This window comes from Castor canadensis, chromosome 5 (assembly GCF_047511655.1).
Source record: "Castor canadensis chromosome 5, mCasCan1.hap1v2, whole genome shotgun sequence".
Classification (NCBI taxonomy): Eukaryota; Metazoa; Chordata; class Mammalia; order Rodentia; family Castoridae; genus Castor; species Castor canadensis.
In genome coordinates, this window is record NC_133390.1 from 137,219,959 (window position 1) to 137,236,762 (window position 16,804).

At 38.4% G+C, this 16,804-nt stretch overlaps 1 protein-coding gene across 4 annotated transcripts in view; it reads right to left on the reverse strand.

Annotated features, from left to right (window-relative positions):
* The window catches only part of Cfap61 (cilia and flagella associated protein 61), a 310,679-nt gene that overhangs the window by 169,697 nt on the left and 124,178 nt on the right, over positions 1-16,804 (reverse strand). For all 4 annotated transcript variants that reach the window (XM_074074242.1, XM_074074241.1, XM_074074243.1 and 1 more), the window contains 3 exons: positions 15,850-15,927; positions 9,394-9,600; positions 6,480-6,614 (listed from right to left, as the gene is read on the reverse strand). In XM_074074242.1, the coding sequence (XP_073930343.1) occupies positions 6,480-6,614; positions 9,394-9,600; positions 15,850-15,927 (420 nt within the window). The remainder of the gene's footprint in view (positions 1-6,479; positions 6,615-9,393; positions 9,601-15,849; positions 15,928-16,804) is intronic.

Below are 16,804 nucleotides of genomic sequence, written 5' to 3' on the forward strand. Positions count from 1 at the left end.
CTCAAGAAGAAAATACCAAGTTTTCTCTCAAATGCCAAACATAATAACAACAACACCAACAACAATAAATGATGATGAGGACAGTAGAAGGTGGACTGTTTGGGAAGAGAAAGGGGACCAGCGGGATGGGGTACAGGAGAGGTTAATGGAGTGGTGAATATGATCAATGTACATTATATACATGTATGAAAATGGCATAATGAAACCCATTGTTTTGTAAGTTAATATATACAAATTAAAAACAAATGAAAAAGAAGCTGGTGACAAAATGACAGAAACTGAAGTATCTGCTTATATGAGGTGTCCAGAATAGGTAAATTCATAGAGACAGAAAGTAGATTAGTGTTGGCCCTAAGGCTAGGGGGAAGGAGAAGCTGGGGAGAAAGGGAAAATGTTCTGAAATTAGATAGTGAAAACAAAGACGTATTCCCAACTTTATGGAGACATGAAAAACCATTAAGTTGTATAATTCAAATGGGTGCCTTGTGTGGTATGTATGCATTTATTCTAGAAAATGAGGATAAAGATTAGCATCAATTTATACTGAGATATTCTGTTAATTTTCACAATTTCTTCTCCTATCACATTTAGAGGCCTCATTTTGCCATCCTATAACAGCTCAATTTCTGAACAATGCCCAAGCCTTGCTGATCATGTCATTAGCTCACACCACTTCCACAGCCTCCATGCCTACCTCCAATAAATTTGCAGTCACTATATGATGGGCATTGCCTTAACACTTTCTAAGAACATTGCAAAGCCACTGACAACAGGGAACTGAGTCTTAAGAACTTTATAATATAAACCTCCTCTTTTCCTAGCAGCTGAAAGGTTTGTAACATGAAGATATTACAGAGGCTCCTTCCCAGCCTCACCCAGCCCAGGGCAGGCTGATATGGGATCAAACCAAAGAGTGGGTGCTCTGCCTAGTGGGAAAATCCAAACTGCACTGGAAGAAAGCCAAAGATATGTGGGTCACCTTTTGATGAAGTACCTGCTAACAAAGATCTGGGAGATTCAAAGAGGTCAATGTCAAACTTTCTTCCTTCTCCATGGTTTGGTTTCCTATAATGAATCATGACAATTGTATTTCACTTTTTTAGATTAAAAAAAGTCTCTATATAGTAGTTAAGGGTAGAAATTTGGGCAACCAACTACCTGTGTTGGAAGGTCTGTCAATTAATTAGCCCTGGAACAAGTCATTTATCCCTGCTCCCCATAATCCTGTTTTTTAGGTATGTGAAAGATGGTAGTGGCAGTAATTATAAGTTTTGATCTGAGAATTAGGTGAGAATTCATGGAAAGCCTTTAGCAAAAGCTCAACACATAGTAGTAACAGTAACAGTAGTTGCTATTACTTTGTAAGCTTTCTAACAGAGAAGAATTACAATAGTAATGAGAACAAACTATGGTTTATAAGCTATTCTGATGTATACATATATATTACATATTATATTGAACTAGATAGTGTTCAGACAATTGGAAAATGAACACAGAACATGCATTATCTGAAGGAAAAGAGGGAGCACATGAAAAATAATTTACTCAAATTATTCTAAGAATCTCAGAGAAAAGGCTCACTAGGGATAAAAGGAAATGATTTCCCACAAGTAGGGTAAACATGTAGTTTCCTACATGGCTGAGAAGTGGCTTGAGAAGGCAAATTTGATTCCTGGTGGTGACTTAAAGTGGGTTAATTTACTAATGTCACATTAATAATAATTAGTGCATATATGATGCTGAAAAATACGGGTTTGTATTTTTAGAACACTATCCCAAGGAGATGTTAAGGAGCTCATTTTTAAAAACACACAGCAACCACAAGTCAAACCAAAGAAGTCTAGCCATAGTCAGTGAAAGTTACCAAGTTTAAGAAAGGGGCTGGGAAACAATTAAGCTGGGGAAAATTAAGCAGGTGCTGGGAGAATAATGCAATTTCCTAGGGCAGCAGATGCACAAGTGAAACAGTATCCACTAACAGTCCATCAGATGGTAATTATAGCTGGACTGGGGAAGAACAGCTCAGATGAAAAGGGGCAATTCAAAGGGTAACTGAATGCCAGTGAGTGACATCTTCCAGAGAGATCACATACCAGGAAAGGGCAGGCCAGCATTTAGCAGGAGGGCGGGGGAGGGCGGAGGAGGAGTTAAATAAACTGTCATTTTTTCTTTGTAGAAGTACAAAGGGGAAATGTGGAGAAATCAAATGCACAGAATCCACATGGAGACTTTGGAAGAATCCATTAGTTGAGATATCAACAGACCATCACTAATAAACAACCCCAAAGAAATAACACGATTGTTCACTCTGAAAGTAGGAGAGATTTCACATCATAATTCCAAGAACACTATAAACTAAGATGAAGAACTAAAATGACTCTATTGATAATGAAGTAGGGTAAGGGCTGTTTAAGTTCAAAACAGACTTTTTGGAGTTTAATATAACAAGTAATTGTTATTTAAACATCAATTCCTGCACAAGAAGCAGTACCTGGGACACAAACCACAAATACATTCCCTCCCCAGGAATTCTACAGAAACCAGTCGAATCTCAGTGTGGCGATTCGTCCTAAGTCCAGGTTCTCCATTCCTGGGGCCAGCACAAATCCTCTTCCATCCCCCATTAATACGGGGTAGCCTGGCAGCTCCTCAAGAACAATGACAGTGTCACAGTCAACTCTGAAACTCAGCAGGAGGCAGGAAGGAGGAAAAACTCACACACAGAACTATCCCCAACTTGCTCTACAGTCTTTAATTAATATGGCCACACAATTAATTCAGCCAAATTTTGAGTGTTCTCTGACCACAGAACTCACGCAAGTGAGCTATGATGATTCATTTAACTAGAAATTTCCATGACAATAACTTAGAATGTAAACACACAGGCCAATGTGGATATGGTCTTGATCAAGAAAAAAGCCCTTTCTTTTATCCATGAATTCATACTGTTGACTGTGGAGATACTATTATAAATCTTTGGGACCGACTTCTATAATGTGTGATAAAGATCATTTGCATTTTCTGGGTTTTTTCCTTATGGCCTGCCATGGGGTGAACTGTCAATTAATAGAAACAATAGGGAAGGTGCTAATAGCAGGGACACCTAGCATCCAAACCAGGCAGAAGCTGTGAGTGCCTCGGGTGGGGAGGGAGGACATATTGCCTTGCCATGCAGTGATGAATTTCAATCACTGCTGTCTTGTGCCAGATTCAAATTGGCAACCCACAGAGATGAAACGCTCTCTATCCCATTACTCATGCTTGGAGTGATCTGTTCCCTTGAAGATTCGCTTCTTAGGTAAAAGTAAGGGAATGGCTGGTCACTCTAAGATGCTTTAAATAGGATAAAAGGTATGAAAGATGAGTGGCCAGAGAAGAATGATAGGGCTACGGTGAGGGACCTCACAGTACCATATAAAGCTGGCTACAGAGGGTGGGAAGTGTGTGAAACTTAGGGAAAAAGGAGTTCAGCTAGAAAAGGCAAATGCTTAGCCTCACACAGTTCAACTACTGCAACAGCGTTGCTCTACTACGAGAACAATGTATTCAGGGCTATATAGAAATTCCTTCCCAAACAATTCTATTTGGCTCAACTTGTTTCACTCAGATAATTACTCTAAAATGTTAAAAAGAGAAAAATAATTTTAAATAATACAATTTAAATTTTGGACATTCAGGCCCATCCCATGTAGATTATGGTATTGATAATTCTTTGACAGAACTTTTAAAATTGTTACTATTTTTTTTGTAGTGCTGGGGATTGAACCCAAGGCCTCTTGAATGCTAGGCTACTGCTCTACCACAGAGCTACATCTCCAGCCTAAATACTATGTATTTTACCTTGTAACCTCCGCCCCTTTTTTTTTTGTTTGATTTGTTTTGTTTTCCTTAATGCAGAGCTGGGGATCAAACTGCATGATAAGAACACACTATATCATTAAGTGACACCCCCAGCCCTTACTAGACCTTAATCTTTACTAAAACCTTATCTCAATACTGAGTATATAAGTAGCTGTAAAAATACTTAAAAGTCAGAATTCACTAATACAATAAACACAGCATCATGTTGCAGCAAGCAAACATCAGCATTAGCATTTTACTACCAATCCAGTGGTCCCTGGAACCCAGGTTTAAAAAAATCCATCTTTGCTATGTCTTAACATATGCCAGGGCTCTGGAAAGGAGAGGGAGACACAGCATACTGAGACGGCCAGGGAAAAGGTTATTAAATGTAAGCAACGATTTCAAATCATACCAACCTAGGAAGCAATGTTAGGATCACTTTTAATGAAACAAAATGTTTTCTCTGGCTCTCTTCCCACCTGGAGCTCCAGCTCATCTCAAAGTGGCCCAACTCTGGAAATTCCCAGGGGCAGGGAGAAGGGCAGAGAGGAGGTCCTATATATTAAACAAAGCATGCTCCATGTAACAGCTCTGTATGCCTCTCTTCCAGCCCCAGCACCCCCACTCATGTCACCAGAGGAATGGCTGAAAACATAGTAGCCACAGGTGACAACTAATACATAAGGGCTTCTCCTGGTCCCATCCTACGTCTACTTGAAGGTTTCTCAACAAGGGTTGCAAAAGGACAGCATTTCTCATCTTTACCTGAGATGGTACAGAAGCTGCAAAGCTGTATGCCTAGTGAATCCATGTTCCTTCTCTACCCAGCCCCTCCCCTGGGATCATCATGACCCACTGAAGCTGTGTTTCAGTGATGAACAGAGCTTATAGCCACCCTCTCTGACCCCAAGGCACTATCTCTGCACCAAGCTTGTGAGTGAGGCTCTCATTCCTGAGGAGTCCGTTCCCAGGATGTGTAAATGCAAAAGACCACCTGGTCCTCTGAGTGGGCTCATGCATGTGTCTTCTCCAGAGCATGGTGGACCTTGTTACTAAGAAAATGCCTATTGAACCTTGGTTGCAATGACTGGCATGTAGAGTTTGCTGCAAAATGATATAAGAGACAGGGGAAGTAGGTGAGGCGATAGAAAATCCAAACTGGCCAAGAGTGGAAAATCATGGTCTCTGGGTGATTAGTATATAGAAATTTCAGTGTTCTTCATTGTGTGGTTTGGGACATGTGTCCATGTGCAAACTATTATCAGTCTGTGAAGACTGGTACAGAGACTGAGCAAAGCACTCAGCAACTTTTATAGCAAGTTGACACAGCGATTCTCTATCTGCAAAAATCAAATAATCAAATAATTGGACTTGAACATTTACCTCTTTGCTTTTTAATTTCATTTTTCCAGGAATTCACTTTTTACCAAACGGTCAGTCTATGACAGGTTATACATTAAAAAAATAAAAATAAGAAGGGAAAGATCCCTTACCACAGGCAGATTAGGAAATCCTGTTTTATATAACTCTCTTCACCTTTGGATCTGCTTACCATTTTCCATAATAAAAAGTTAGAAAGCGAAAGAATTGCTATTTGTTGTCAGTGTCTACTGAAATATAAATTGTAGTTTGTCAGAATGTAAATATAAATTAATTTTGTTATTTTATGAACATAAAGGTAAATGTAGGACTTGGAGCAGCCTGTTACGGGAAGGGGCTATCCCTCAGAAGGGTCTGGTGGCAGCCTGCCCCACCCAGCCATGTTAATTTGGAGCTGGGGCAGTAGGATGAAGCCCTTTCAGCTGTGCTGAGCTGTCACCAGGTTTCACCCGAGCACCATACTCATCTCTGAGCAGCAACACCTTAGCTTAATGTTCACAGTGTGTTTAAACTTTCAGTTTCTTGTAAACTCTCTCACAAAGGAGAAATCTTAGCCCACTTGATTCTTTTTAAGACTCATTTAATGGAAGTGCATATGAACGCTACAATCTTACACGTCAGTCAACTTGGCATGATTATGTTTTCCAGTTAAGTTATGGAACTTGGCTGTGTGTATGTCTACATGAACATTCCCATCTAAGTCCTATTCCAGTCTCTTTTACTGTTCTGATCATAACAGCATCCCCAGGTCATTCATTCTAAGGCAAAAACTGCCAGCCCAGGACAGCTAATACATGCCTGTTAGTCATCCCCACTCCCCACCGAGGAGTTAAAAAGCCGGCTTAAGACCCAAACATCTACAGGCAACATTTCTCCAGCAGCAGCTTTGTCCTAAGGGCGAAAAGACCACTTACTGACTTGAAAGCAAAACATCGATTGAAAAGGGGGACTCTCCTTTTGAAGAAGGGAAAAGAAGATGAAAATATGCAGGAGCATGACTCTAGGCCATTTGTCCTAGGACACAGCAGCACGTGGCGTCCCTGCCTTCTCCCCCGGCGGAAGGCTTACCCTGAAATCACCACGTGAGGGGAAAAGGCTGCAGGGAGCCTTCCAAGGGCGCCGCCTGTAAGGGTATGAGCGCCAGGTTCCCTGTAATTAAGAAGCAGCCTGCTCCCGCAAAGACAGTGCTGCCACCCCATCTGCCAAGCCCGCGGGAGCTGGCACCGCGCCTCCCTGCCTGCCGCCCCGCTACCCACCGGATCCTTGGAGACCGCCTTTGATGGAGCGTTTATGCCAAGCTTTTCCAGAGGATAGACAATCTGTCGTCGTGGTCGCACGGGAACCAAGTAATGAAGGGCAGATGTCAGGGAGTGGGCGTAGGGGTTCTGGAACTGAAAGACAGCAATCTATATTTTAGGGGAGAGAATGTCAGAGAGGCGCAGCACAGATGTCTGCGTGCAGCTTTACAAATACAAAACTCTTAACAGGGCCAAGTCGGAGAGGGGTAAAAAAAAAAAAATCAGCAAATAAACAAACATACTCTTCGAGCAGAGGAATGAATTGTAGATAATGCCTGACACTAATGAAGATAATTACGAGAGTAATTACATTACTATCTCTGTGGGAATGACAGATAAACAAGTGGTTTGGTTTATGGGATTTTTCAGTACAAGTATTTTCCCCAGGAGGATATTCTTCTCCATAGTGATCATGAATCAGCTTGATTTGACCCCATTAAGCTGTGTTATCTGCGTCCTGTTAACCTTTGTGTGTTTGGCACAAGCTGCTCTAAGAAGACACACACATAAAAATGCCATGTGAGTGGCAACTTAGCACAGATGTGAAAATTCTCCTGTATGTGAAAGTCAGTCAAGGCAAATTCAGAAAGACCTTTGTTAATAAAGTAAGTGTTTTAGAACAAAATGATAAAACTGGAAAGTGGGGGTGGGGTGGGAGAAGGATATCATATTATTTTGACATACGCTACTACTAAATTGTGAACTAGATTTGTGTTTATTGAAATAGACTATGATAAATCATGCTTATGACAATGCTTTAAATAATTTTACCTAGTTTTTAAAACTTGGCAGAGAAAGCTAAATGTGATGTTTTTATTTCTCTCACATTGAGGAATCTTAGGAATTTTGATGAAACCATCTCAGGGCATTAAAACCATTTAAACCTCAAGAGTTAAACAGTAAACCCAAACTGTTAATGATACATTTATTGAACTTAAGCTGAACTGCAAGCAAAGTAAAACGAAATTGTAGCCATATCTTAATAAATATGATGGTCATATGACTTCCTTGCTGTTCTAAAAATAGCCCCAGGAATTTAAGAACTTTTAAAAGGGTTTTCTAGAACTCTTCACTGTTGAACTTCATACCTTCACTCTACAAACTGAGCAGATCCCAGGAATCCCTAGTCAGAGCTCTTTTTTATGCCTGTGAATGTCTCTCAATGCATATTCTTGGCAGGGGGTGTAAAGAAAACCACCCTCACAATGCAATATGAAGAGCTCAACTTCACTGCAGTCAGTGAAGAATTCAAGAATTCTTACATGAACTATACTTCTTATACTTATTTGAGATATATGTGTACAAATTGATTAGAAGTGCAGATTGAGAGGAAAACTGTTTCCAAATGCATTTCCACAGCCTTTATTCAATAGTGTACAACCTACTGTAATTCTGTACCACTTGGTAAATAGATATGCATTCAATGAAATGCCCAGTATATTTTTATTATGGATGTAAGTGGACTTTCTCCAACCCAGCATATAGGCAACACCTTGAGTAAAAACTAAGAATTTAATATCACATCCTGAAGGTCATTCAACTGGCATTTAGCCAAGTATAAAGTAAAAGGAAATTGTACAGGTTCAGAATTTGCCAGCAAAACCGCTAACTTCCCATCTTATTATGTTCAACATAGAGCAATCCCATTGCTATCCTGCTGCATTTTGATAGGAAAAAAAATCACTAGAGCAGAGTCCACATCTCACTAAAAATCTTTCCATGTTTTTCTTCTTCCCCATCACCTCTGTGCTTCTCTGAAAGGAGTTTGTTCAATAAGATATACTGGCATAATATTGCTATGTGTATTTATTAATACTCTTTAGATTGTTCAATAAAGTCTGATAGATGAGAGCATCCTAAAATCCATTTAGTCCCTTGTAGTCACTAAGAAAAAATATGACAAAGTCAAGTACTCTAGGCAGAATACAAGAAAGTTGAGATCATGAATGGAATCTGATGGGATAACTTCTAACTAGTCTAGTGGTTGAAGCTCATCACCCCTCAAGTCCATATCAAGTTGAGGACCAATGATGTCAGTGACTAAGGGATCAACTTGCAGAAAACAACCCCTTGGGAATATGACATGGATAAGTGCTTGTTTGTGGAACAACAAGGACATAGTATATGAGTGTGTGAGTATATGCATGCCTGTGTGGCTTCTACGCACAAAGGATATAGCTTTGAAGAAGGGGTGTTTGCCTTGAAGACAAAGAGCCCTACCTTCATGGTAAAATTCATACTCTTAGCTAGTGAAAAGTGCTCTGAAGAACACTAAAGCAGGCTAAGAAGATATGGAAGTCACATGAGATTGTTTTGGGGCACATATTTACATAATGTATACACTTTAGATCAATGTCTTTATAGTGATATTACTTGACATAAATATAAGTGTTATATGAAGTGTTATATCAAGTTATATTGGGATCATAAATCTACGTTTTATCCATTACTTTTATGGCAAAGGTTATAAATGTATTTGGAATGTCACATAGACCACAGCAATCTTATAGAAAGGAACTAATTTATTCTATTCACTCATTATTAAAATGTTATTTGCTTGAAGGAACCAGATTGGCTCATTTTGGCATTGTACTAATGCACCATAAGAAATAAATTGATTTTCATGTCTCTTAGAGCATTTTTGCATAGTTTTCAGTCTCTGTTTTGTCAATATAGAAAAGTCAACAAATTGTTTTACTAAGTAAGCTTGTTGTGATTCTTTTAGAAATTCAAAGCCTTCTGGACTTTCACTGTACTATGAGAAAGTGGCCAGACTCAATATGGCCATTGGAAATTCAGATCTTTGTTATAATCAAAATGAAACATAACACCCACTGATATGCTGGAAAAGTGAATGACAACAGTCTCTTACCTTGCTTTCCCTCGATTGTGGGTAAATGGGATAGTACAGACAGGATTTATAGCCCAAGCGAAGGATCTCCTTCAGAAAAAACTTGGTATAGTGCCGGAAAATTGGGTTCAGGGCAAAATGATGCAAGCGCCCATGTTCTTCTCGCTGGTGGTGGCTGAAATAGATGAAATCCTCAATGTTGTAATGTGATCGTATATATTCTATATCCTAGAGAAGAGGCAGAAGAAAGATGTTTTAAACAAATTGCATGCACATTATGATAAACATCCATCAAAAATCACTTTATGTACAATAGTAAGAGATGTGTTTTTTCCTATTATTTACAGCCTTGTCTTCATTGTTACTTAAATTAAAAATTATGTTTTAAATGTTTCTTGTTCTGATGACTTGTCATTGCAGAATGATTACACAGCTCTGCATGACTGCTATAAACACAGACCCCTGTGTCTCTGCCTTTGGTCATAGAGCAGGACAGTAGCTCCTCACCACTGCCAGGCAGTATGAAGATGAGCGTTAGCTGGTCAGCACAAGGGACTAAGCATGTGGGTAACTCAGGAGTCAAGCAAACAGACCTTTGGCGTTTCCTTCAATTTGTTCCTATTCACCTGTTAATGTTGAAATGTGCTGTTTCAAAGTCACAAATTATGGCACATGGGGCTGGGCTATGAGATTGGGCTTCATCCAGGGTATTTCTTTAAATCATCTATTCTCACAATACATAACAGCTTTATGTAGTAGAAGGTAATTTAAGGGACTCATGAATGTTTACATGGAAAAGGAAATATTGAGCACACTCCTCCTATTTCAATGGGCTGGGATCTAGTCCCCACCCTTTGTCTCCTCACTCTGCATTGGGAATCAGGAGCTCAACCATGCTAACTGTGCACTGGTTCAGCCTTGCCTGCTTCATCTCTAGCAGTGCACACTGTTGGGGGGAGGGAGTTGAGGGGAAAAATCCAAAGTGAGTGTAACTCTCTCTGATGACAGGAGACTTAATTCTTGACAAATAAGTCCTGCAAGACTTTATCTTACACCTGTTAGATGCAAAATTAAACACAGTAAATATATCTGAAATGTAGGAAAAATCAAAATGCAGATTGAAAAACACAGACTTAGTCTTCCACTTGTTTTCTACAGGAAAGTTGTTTTAAGAAGCATATTTTCGAGAAGAGGAATTGAAAAACGCAAGGAACTTGATTTAATCTGTGATCAGCAAGGCTGGTACTAGCAAATTCACAAAAACTGTGAAGTCTGTGGTCAAGCCCTTCAGGTCCCTTATTTCCCAGCTTCTGCCACAAAGCACAGAACAAATGGGCTAGAGGTAACCAGACCAGTAGTGGTACCCCAGGGCAATCCTGGCAACCTTTCAATCTTCATTGACTCTGTAACAGCTTTTATAGTATAAGACTTTAATTACCAAGGAGACACCACTCATTATAAAATAAAATGAGTAATAAGTGTAAGGCTGAGAAATCACTGAAAAGCAAAAAGCAAAGAGCCAACAGAGGTTACTAGCTCAAAACAGCAGATGGGCCATGTGTGTCTAATTTTCCTCTCGTCCCAAATCTCTAGACATAAAAAATATTTTTGAAATAATGGGGTGTAATGGAGGGCAAAAATGTATAGCAGTTTTGCATTGGAGGGAAACTCTACTGCTAGGTTAAGTCTTCCTATGTTGGGTCACTTGGGGGTCCCTGCCTACCTGCTGGTACAATACTCATGTACACAAGGGGAAGCCAGAAAATTAGGGAGTATGGGTAGCCTGCCAGTGACAGGAGAGATACAGTGGAGAACCAGACCCATGCCAGCCATCCATACTGACAATTCAATCTCTCATTCACAACACAGACTGACTTTTGAGGAAAACTAGCTAATGTGAAAACCGGAATTCAGAAACACACAACCTGCTACAGTAGTAACAAAGATTATTCATAAAATAGGGGAGAAATTTGAAAAATCTGCATAATGTCCTCAAAGGTACCAAAAAAATCTTTCATGTAACACAGCAAATTGATACCAAAAAGAAACAATAAGAAAACAAGGAAGAGACATGAAAGTTAAATGTATAAAGTCTGAAATAAAAACCATAATAAATAGATAATTATGTTATTCACATCTATACCCTTGTTGATGTATTTTGAGGCTCTACTCTTTGGAGCATGCATATTTAATTGTTATGTCTACCTGGTGAATTGGTCCTTTCATCATTATATAATGTCTCTAACAAAAAAAAAATCCAATAGAAAAAATATGGTTGCAGATTGAATTTGGGATTCAGAAAACAAAGATTAAGGAAATGTCTTAAAGTTATAAGTAAGAAATAGAAGGTATCTATCTATCATTTATATATATGCTAAGAGACATTAAAGGATCAATTTGAAAGATTCAGTATTAACCTAAAAAGGAATTGAATAGAGAAAATATGTATACCTTATTTATACATGGAGAAGAGAATGAAGAAAATACAGAGGAATAAATTATGAAATCAGACAAGAAAATCTTTCCCAAAAGAGGCATAAGATACTTCTTGACAAAATTTCAGAATTTCAGAAATAAAAAGAAATTCTAAGTTGAGAAAGAGAGACAGAGAGACAGAGAGAGAGAGAGAGAGAGAGAGAGAGAGAGAGAGAGAGAGAGAGAGAGAACAAACAGATATACATTTATTTATAAGGAGACCAAGAATCCAGTTGCCATCAGATTCTATGTTATCAATGACCTTGGATACTGGAAGATTGAGTTCAAACATCAATGTTCTGAGGATAAATAACTTTTATTTTTTCAATTACACTTTAATCTATTTGACTTTTTAAAAATTTCCTTTATTCATATGTGCATACAATGATTGGGTCGTTACTCCCCCTTTCCCCCCACCCACTCCCTCTTCCCCCTACTCCCTCAGAACATTGACGTTTGAACTCAATCTTCCAGATTCAATTCCAGATTCAATTCCAGAATTGAAGATTGTTATCAATCTTCATTGATAACATAGAATCTGATGGCAACTGAATTCTTGGTCCTTATAAATAAATGTGTATTTTTGTTCATTCTCTCTCTCTCTCTCTCTCTCTCTCTCTCTCTCCATTTACAATTTCTTTTCATTTCTGAAATTCTGAAATTTTGTCAAGAAGTATCTTATGCCTCTTTTGGGAACATTTTTCTTCAATGTTCTGAGGATAAATAACTTGAATGAAAATTCTGCACACAGCCAAATGTGCCTTGAAATATGAGGATAAAATGAAAACTTCTTATAAATGTATAGACTCAGACACCTTACACCTACCATTCTCTCTAAAAAATAACTGAAAGATACATTGCATCAAAAAGATAAATGAGTGCAAGAAAGAGAATGTATAATACATTAAAAGAATAAAGCCATACAAATCATCTCAATAAATGCCAAAAATCCATTTTTAAAAATTCAACATCTATTCACCACAGTAACTTTCAGTAAACCAAAAATAGAAGAAAATCCTCTTGATTTGGTATTTCCCAGAAACCTATAGCAAATAGCATGCCAAATGGAGGAAAATAGAGAATAAATACATTAAAGTTGTGAACACTACAAAAGTAGCCATTAACAACACTACCATTTAAGGTTGTTTTATCCAAGCCTGATTCCAGTAGCTCACACCTATAATCCTAGCTACAGGTTGAGATCGGAAGGATCGTGGTTTGAGGCCAGCTCAGGCAAACAGTTCAAGAGACTCTCATCTCCAAATAACCAGAGCAAAATGGACTGGAGGTATGGCTCAAGTGGTAGAGTACCTGGTTTTCAAGCACTTAATCTTTGAGTTCAAACTTCAAGTCCCACCAAAGAAATGTTACTCTATCCATATAACAAAATTGAAAAAAAGAAATGATATATATATATATATGATATATGAATATCATGTTATATAATATTATATATTATATATATATTAAAAAGCGAGGTGTAGCAGGTGTTATTTTCCAAAGATTCCAAAGATGGCCACCATGACAGTACCTCCCACCCACACGCTCTTCCACAAAGTGACCATGCCACACCCCCATGAAGAGGTGGAGAACTCCATCCCTTGAATATGAGTATGCCCTCTAACTGCTCTGACCAATCAAATAGATAGGAAGTGATGCTGTGCCAAGAAAGAGAATCAATGGTAAAACCCTAAGAGATTTCAGAAACATGATTTGACACAAGACCAAACTACAAAAACTAGTAGTCTTCCGCTATACCAATACACTCATTTAGAAAGTGCAGAACCAAGAAAAATTATACAATACATAGAAATAAATCATAAATGTCCAAGACTGGATTGGGGCAGGGTCTCAGCAAGAAATAGATAGTATGTTCAAATTAGGATAACTGGAGTTGGGTTCAACAAAGGGAATATTTATAAGGATGGGAGGGTGTAGGGACATTACTAGGGATAGTACAATTGCAAGTTATTTTCAGTCTCAGTGGGTAGAATGGGAGAAGGACTGGTTACAAAAACCCACAAAGAGAACACCCTGGAGAAAAGGCTGCCCTTGAAAAGACCAAGAAATTCGGTGTCAGTACCACCCTGCAGCTGGTCCTCCCCACCTCCCATTAAGTCCTGCCATCAGCCAAACCCAACTAGAAGCCAAAGACATTATGATGCTGCCCATTCAGTCAGGTTCCTAGGAGCAAAACAGGGTGGAGAATAGGCCTGCAAAAGGAAAGCAAAGTATGTGGCTGTGTTAGTTCATTTTCCATTATTATACCAAAATACACAAGGCTGAGTACTTTTTAAAGAAGAGTTTTATTTAGTTCATAGTTTTGGAGACTGAAAGTCCAATATCAGGCAGTGCATTGGTCTGGTCTCTGGCGAGGGCCTAAAGATGGATCAGATTATGGCATGAACATCACATGGCAAGACAAGAAGGGGAAGAAGGGGGTGTGTTTCCCTCTTTTATAACAAACGAGCTCTGCAAAATAACTGGGTCCCCCAAAAGCTACTTAATCCCTTCAGACATCAGCACCCCCCCAGTGGCCTATCAACCTCCCACTAGGCTCACCTCTTAAAGATCCCACCACTTCTTAACATTGCCATATGGGGGACAAGCTTCCAACACATAAATCTTTGGGGGACACACTTAAACCATCCAAACCATATTAATGGCACAAAATCATGCATGAAAATAGTCATGAGACAGCTCACACCTATAATCCTAGCTACTCAGGAGGCAGAGATCAGGAGGATCATAGTTTAAAGCCAGCTCAGGCAATTAGTTAGTGAGACCCTATTTCAAAAATAACCTATCACACACAAAAAAAAAAGGCTGTTGGAGTGGCTCAAGGTGTAGGCCTTGAGTTCAAACCCCAGTACTGGTAAAAAATAAAATAAAATAAACCCTTTTCTGAAGAACCGAAGTATAGTGAAACAAGCCTGTAATTCTAGCTACTTGGGAGACTGAGATCAGGAAGATTGTGGTTTAAGGCCAGCCCAGACAAATACTTCATGAGACCCCCTATCTCAACCAATAAAAGCTGGGTGTGGTAGAGCACATCTGTCATACCAACTACCTGGGAAGTATAAATAGGAGGATTGTGGTCCAGGCCACCTGGACATAAACATGAGATGCTATTCCAAAAATTTAGTTAAAGCAAAAAAGACTGGGGGTGTGGTTCAAGTGGTAGATTGCCTGCCTAGAAAATGCAAGGCCCTTATTCAAACCCCAGTACCACCAAAACCAAAACACAGTTCAAAGAATAAAACGATGCAAAAAGCCATGTTCCTGGAAGGACAGTCTTAATATTTTAATGTAAATTTTTCCTTAATTGTTCTACAAAATCCACACGGGCATAAATAAACTATAAGAAGTATTACAAGGTTCATCTGAAAGAGAAATATACAAGAAAATTTAGAAAAAGGAGACAAATGAGAGAAGACTCCCCTCTAGATATCAAAGCATATCTTAAAGCAGTAGATATCTATGGAATAGAATAGAACTTAAAAATTGACACAGTAATATGGAAATTTAATAAATACAAAAGCAGCTTTTAAACCAGTAGGGAAAGAATGGACTACTCAGTAATAAATACTTTGGAATAACTGTACATTTAGGAAAATATTAAAAATGTCATGTCCACTTGACAACACACACACACACACACACACTACACATAATCAGGTATAAGAAAGAATGTTAAAAAGAATGAATGACTACAGGAGTAATCCTTTGAAGAGAACAGTGCAATTAGTTTTTGGTGATGGAATAACCTTGGTTAGAATGTTTTCATATATTCTTTGTAATATTCCATACATTTTGAACTGAAAAAAAATGGAGTCATGAAAGGCTGTCAAGTGGGAGGCAGGCTGATGGATGACTATATACTTCAGGAAAAGGAGGTATTCACATTAACTAAGTAAATTTAAAATGTCAAACGAGTCTGTGTGCTAACTCATGATATAAAAAGTCACAAGCAAGAAAACTAACAGCCATTTCACAATTTACCATTTCATTTCTGATCACTGCAATGCCAACTATCTGTTCTGCAACTTCAGCCACAAATGCCTGCAGAGGTGTTCCATCCTGAAAAGGTAAACATGAATTTTAAGAACCTTAAAAGTATCCCCATTAGTATTTCTGTAAGGAGTCAATAGTGAACCCATGATCATAAACCCACAATCACGATTATGTAAGTGGAATTATAGGACCAACACCTAACAAACACTTACTTTGGGACTGATAATAAGTTCAATGCCCCCCTGCATTCATTTCACATTTACCTCAATTCTGTGAGGAAAGTAGTACTATTACATCAATTTCATTTACAACAAAACAAGGCTCAGGAGGCTGAGTAACTTTTATGATCTCCAGCTCATAAGGAATGAATCTAAGATTCAAGTTCCATTCCTTTTTACTCAGAATCTAACTTTCTTTAGTTCAACATTGGTGGTTATCAAATTTTATGGTCTCAGGACCCCTACACATTGAAGACTCTAAAGATCTTTGACATATTATGTAATATCTATCACATATTTTGTATCAGAAGTTACAACTGAGAAACCAGGCATGGTGGTACACACCTGTAATTCCAGCATGCAGGAGATGGAGGCAGGAGGACTGTAAGTTCAAGATCAGCCTGGGCTACACAGCAAGTCTCTGTCTCAAAAAACCAAAAGGAAAGATGGAAGGAGGAAGGAAGGAAGGAGGGAAGGAAAGAAGGAAGGAAGGGGAAAGACAGAAAGAAAGAAGAAATTAAAACTGAAAAAATTTATTTAACTTTTGTTTAATTTATTGATAAAGCAAAAATTTGAATTATTTTACTTTAAAATAACAATACATTGCATATTAATATGATGTATTTTAAAGGAAAACTTACATTTTCCAAGATAAAAATACTCAAGAGCAGCACTATTTTCTACTTTTGCAAATCCCTTTAATATCTGGGACTTAATAGAAGACA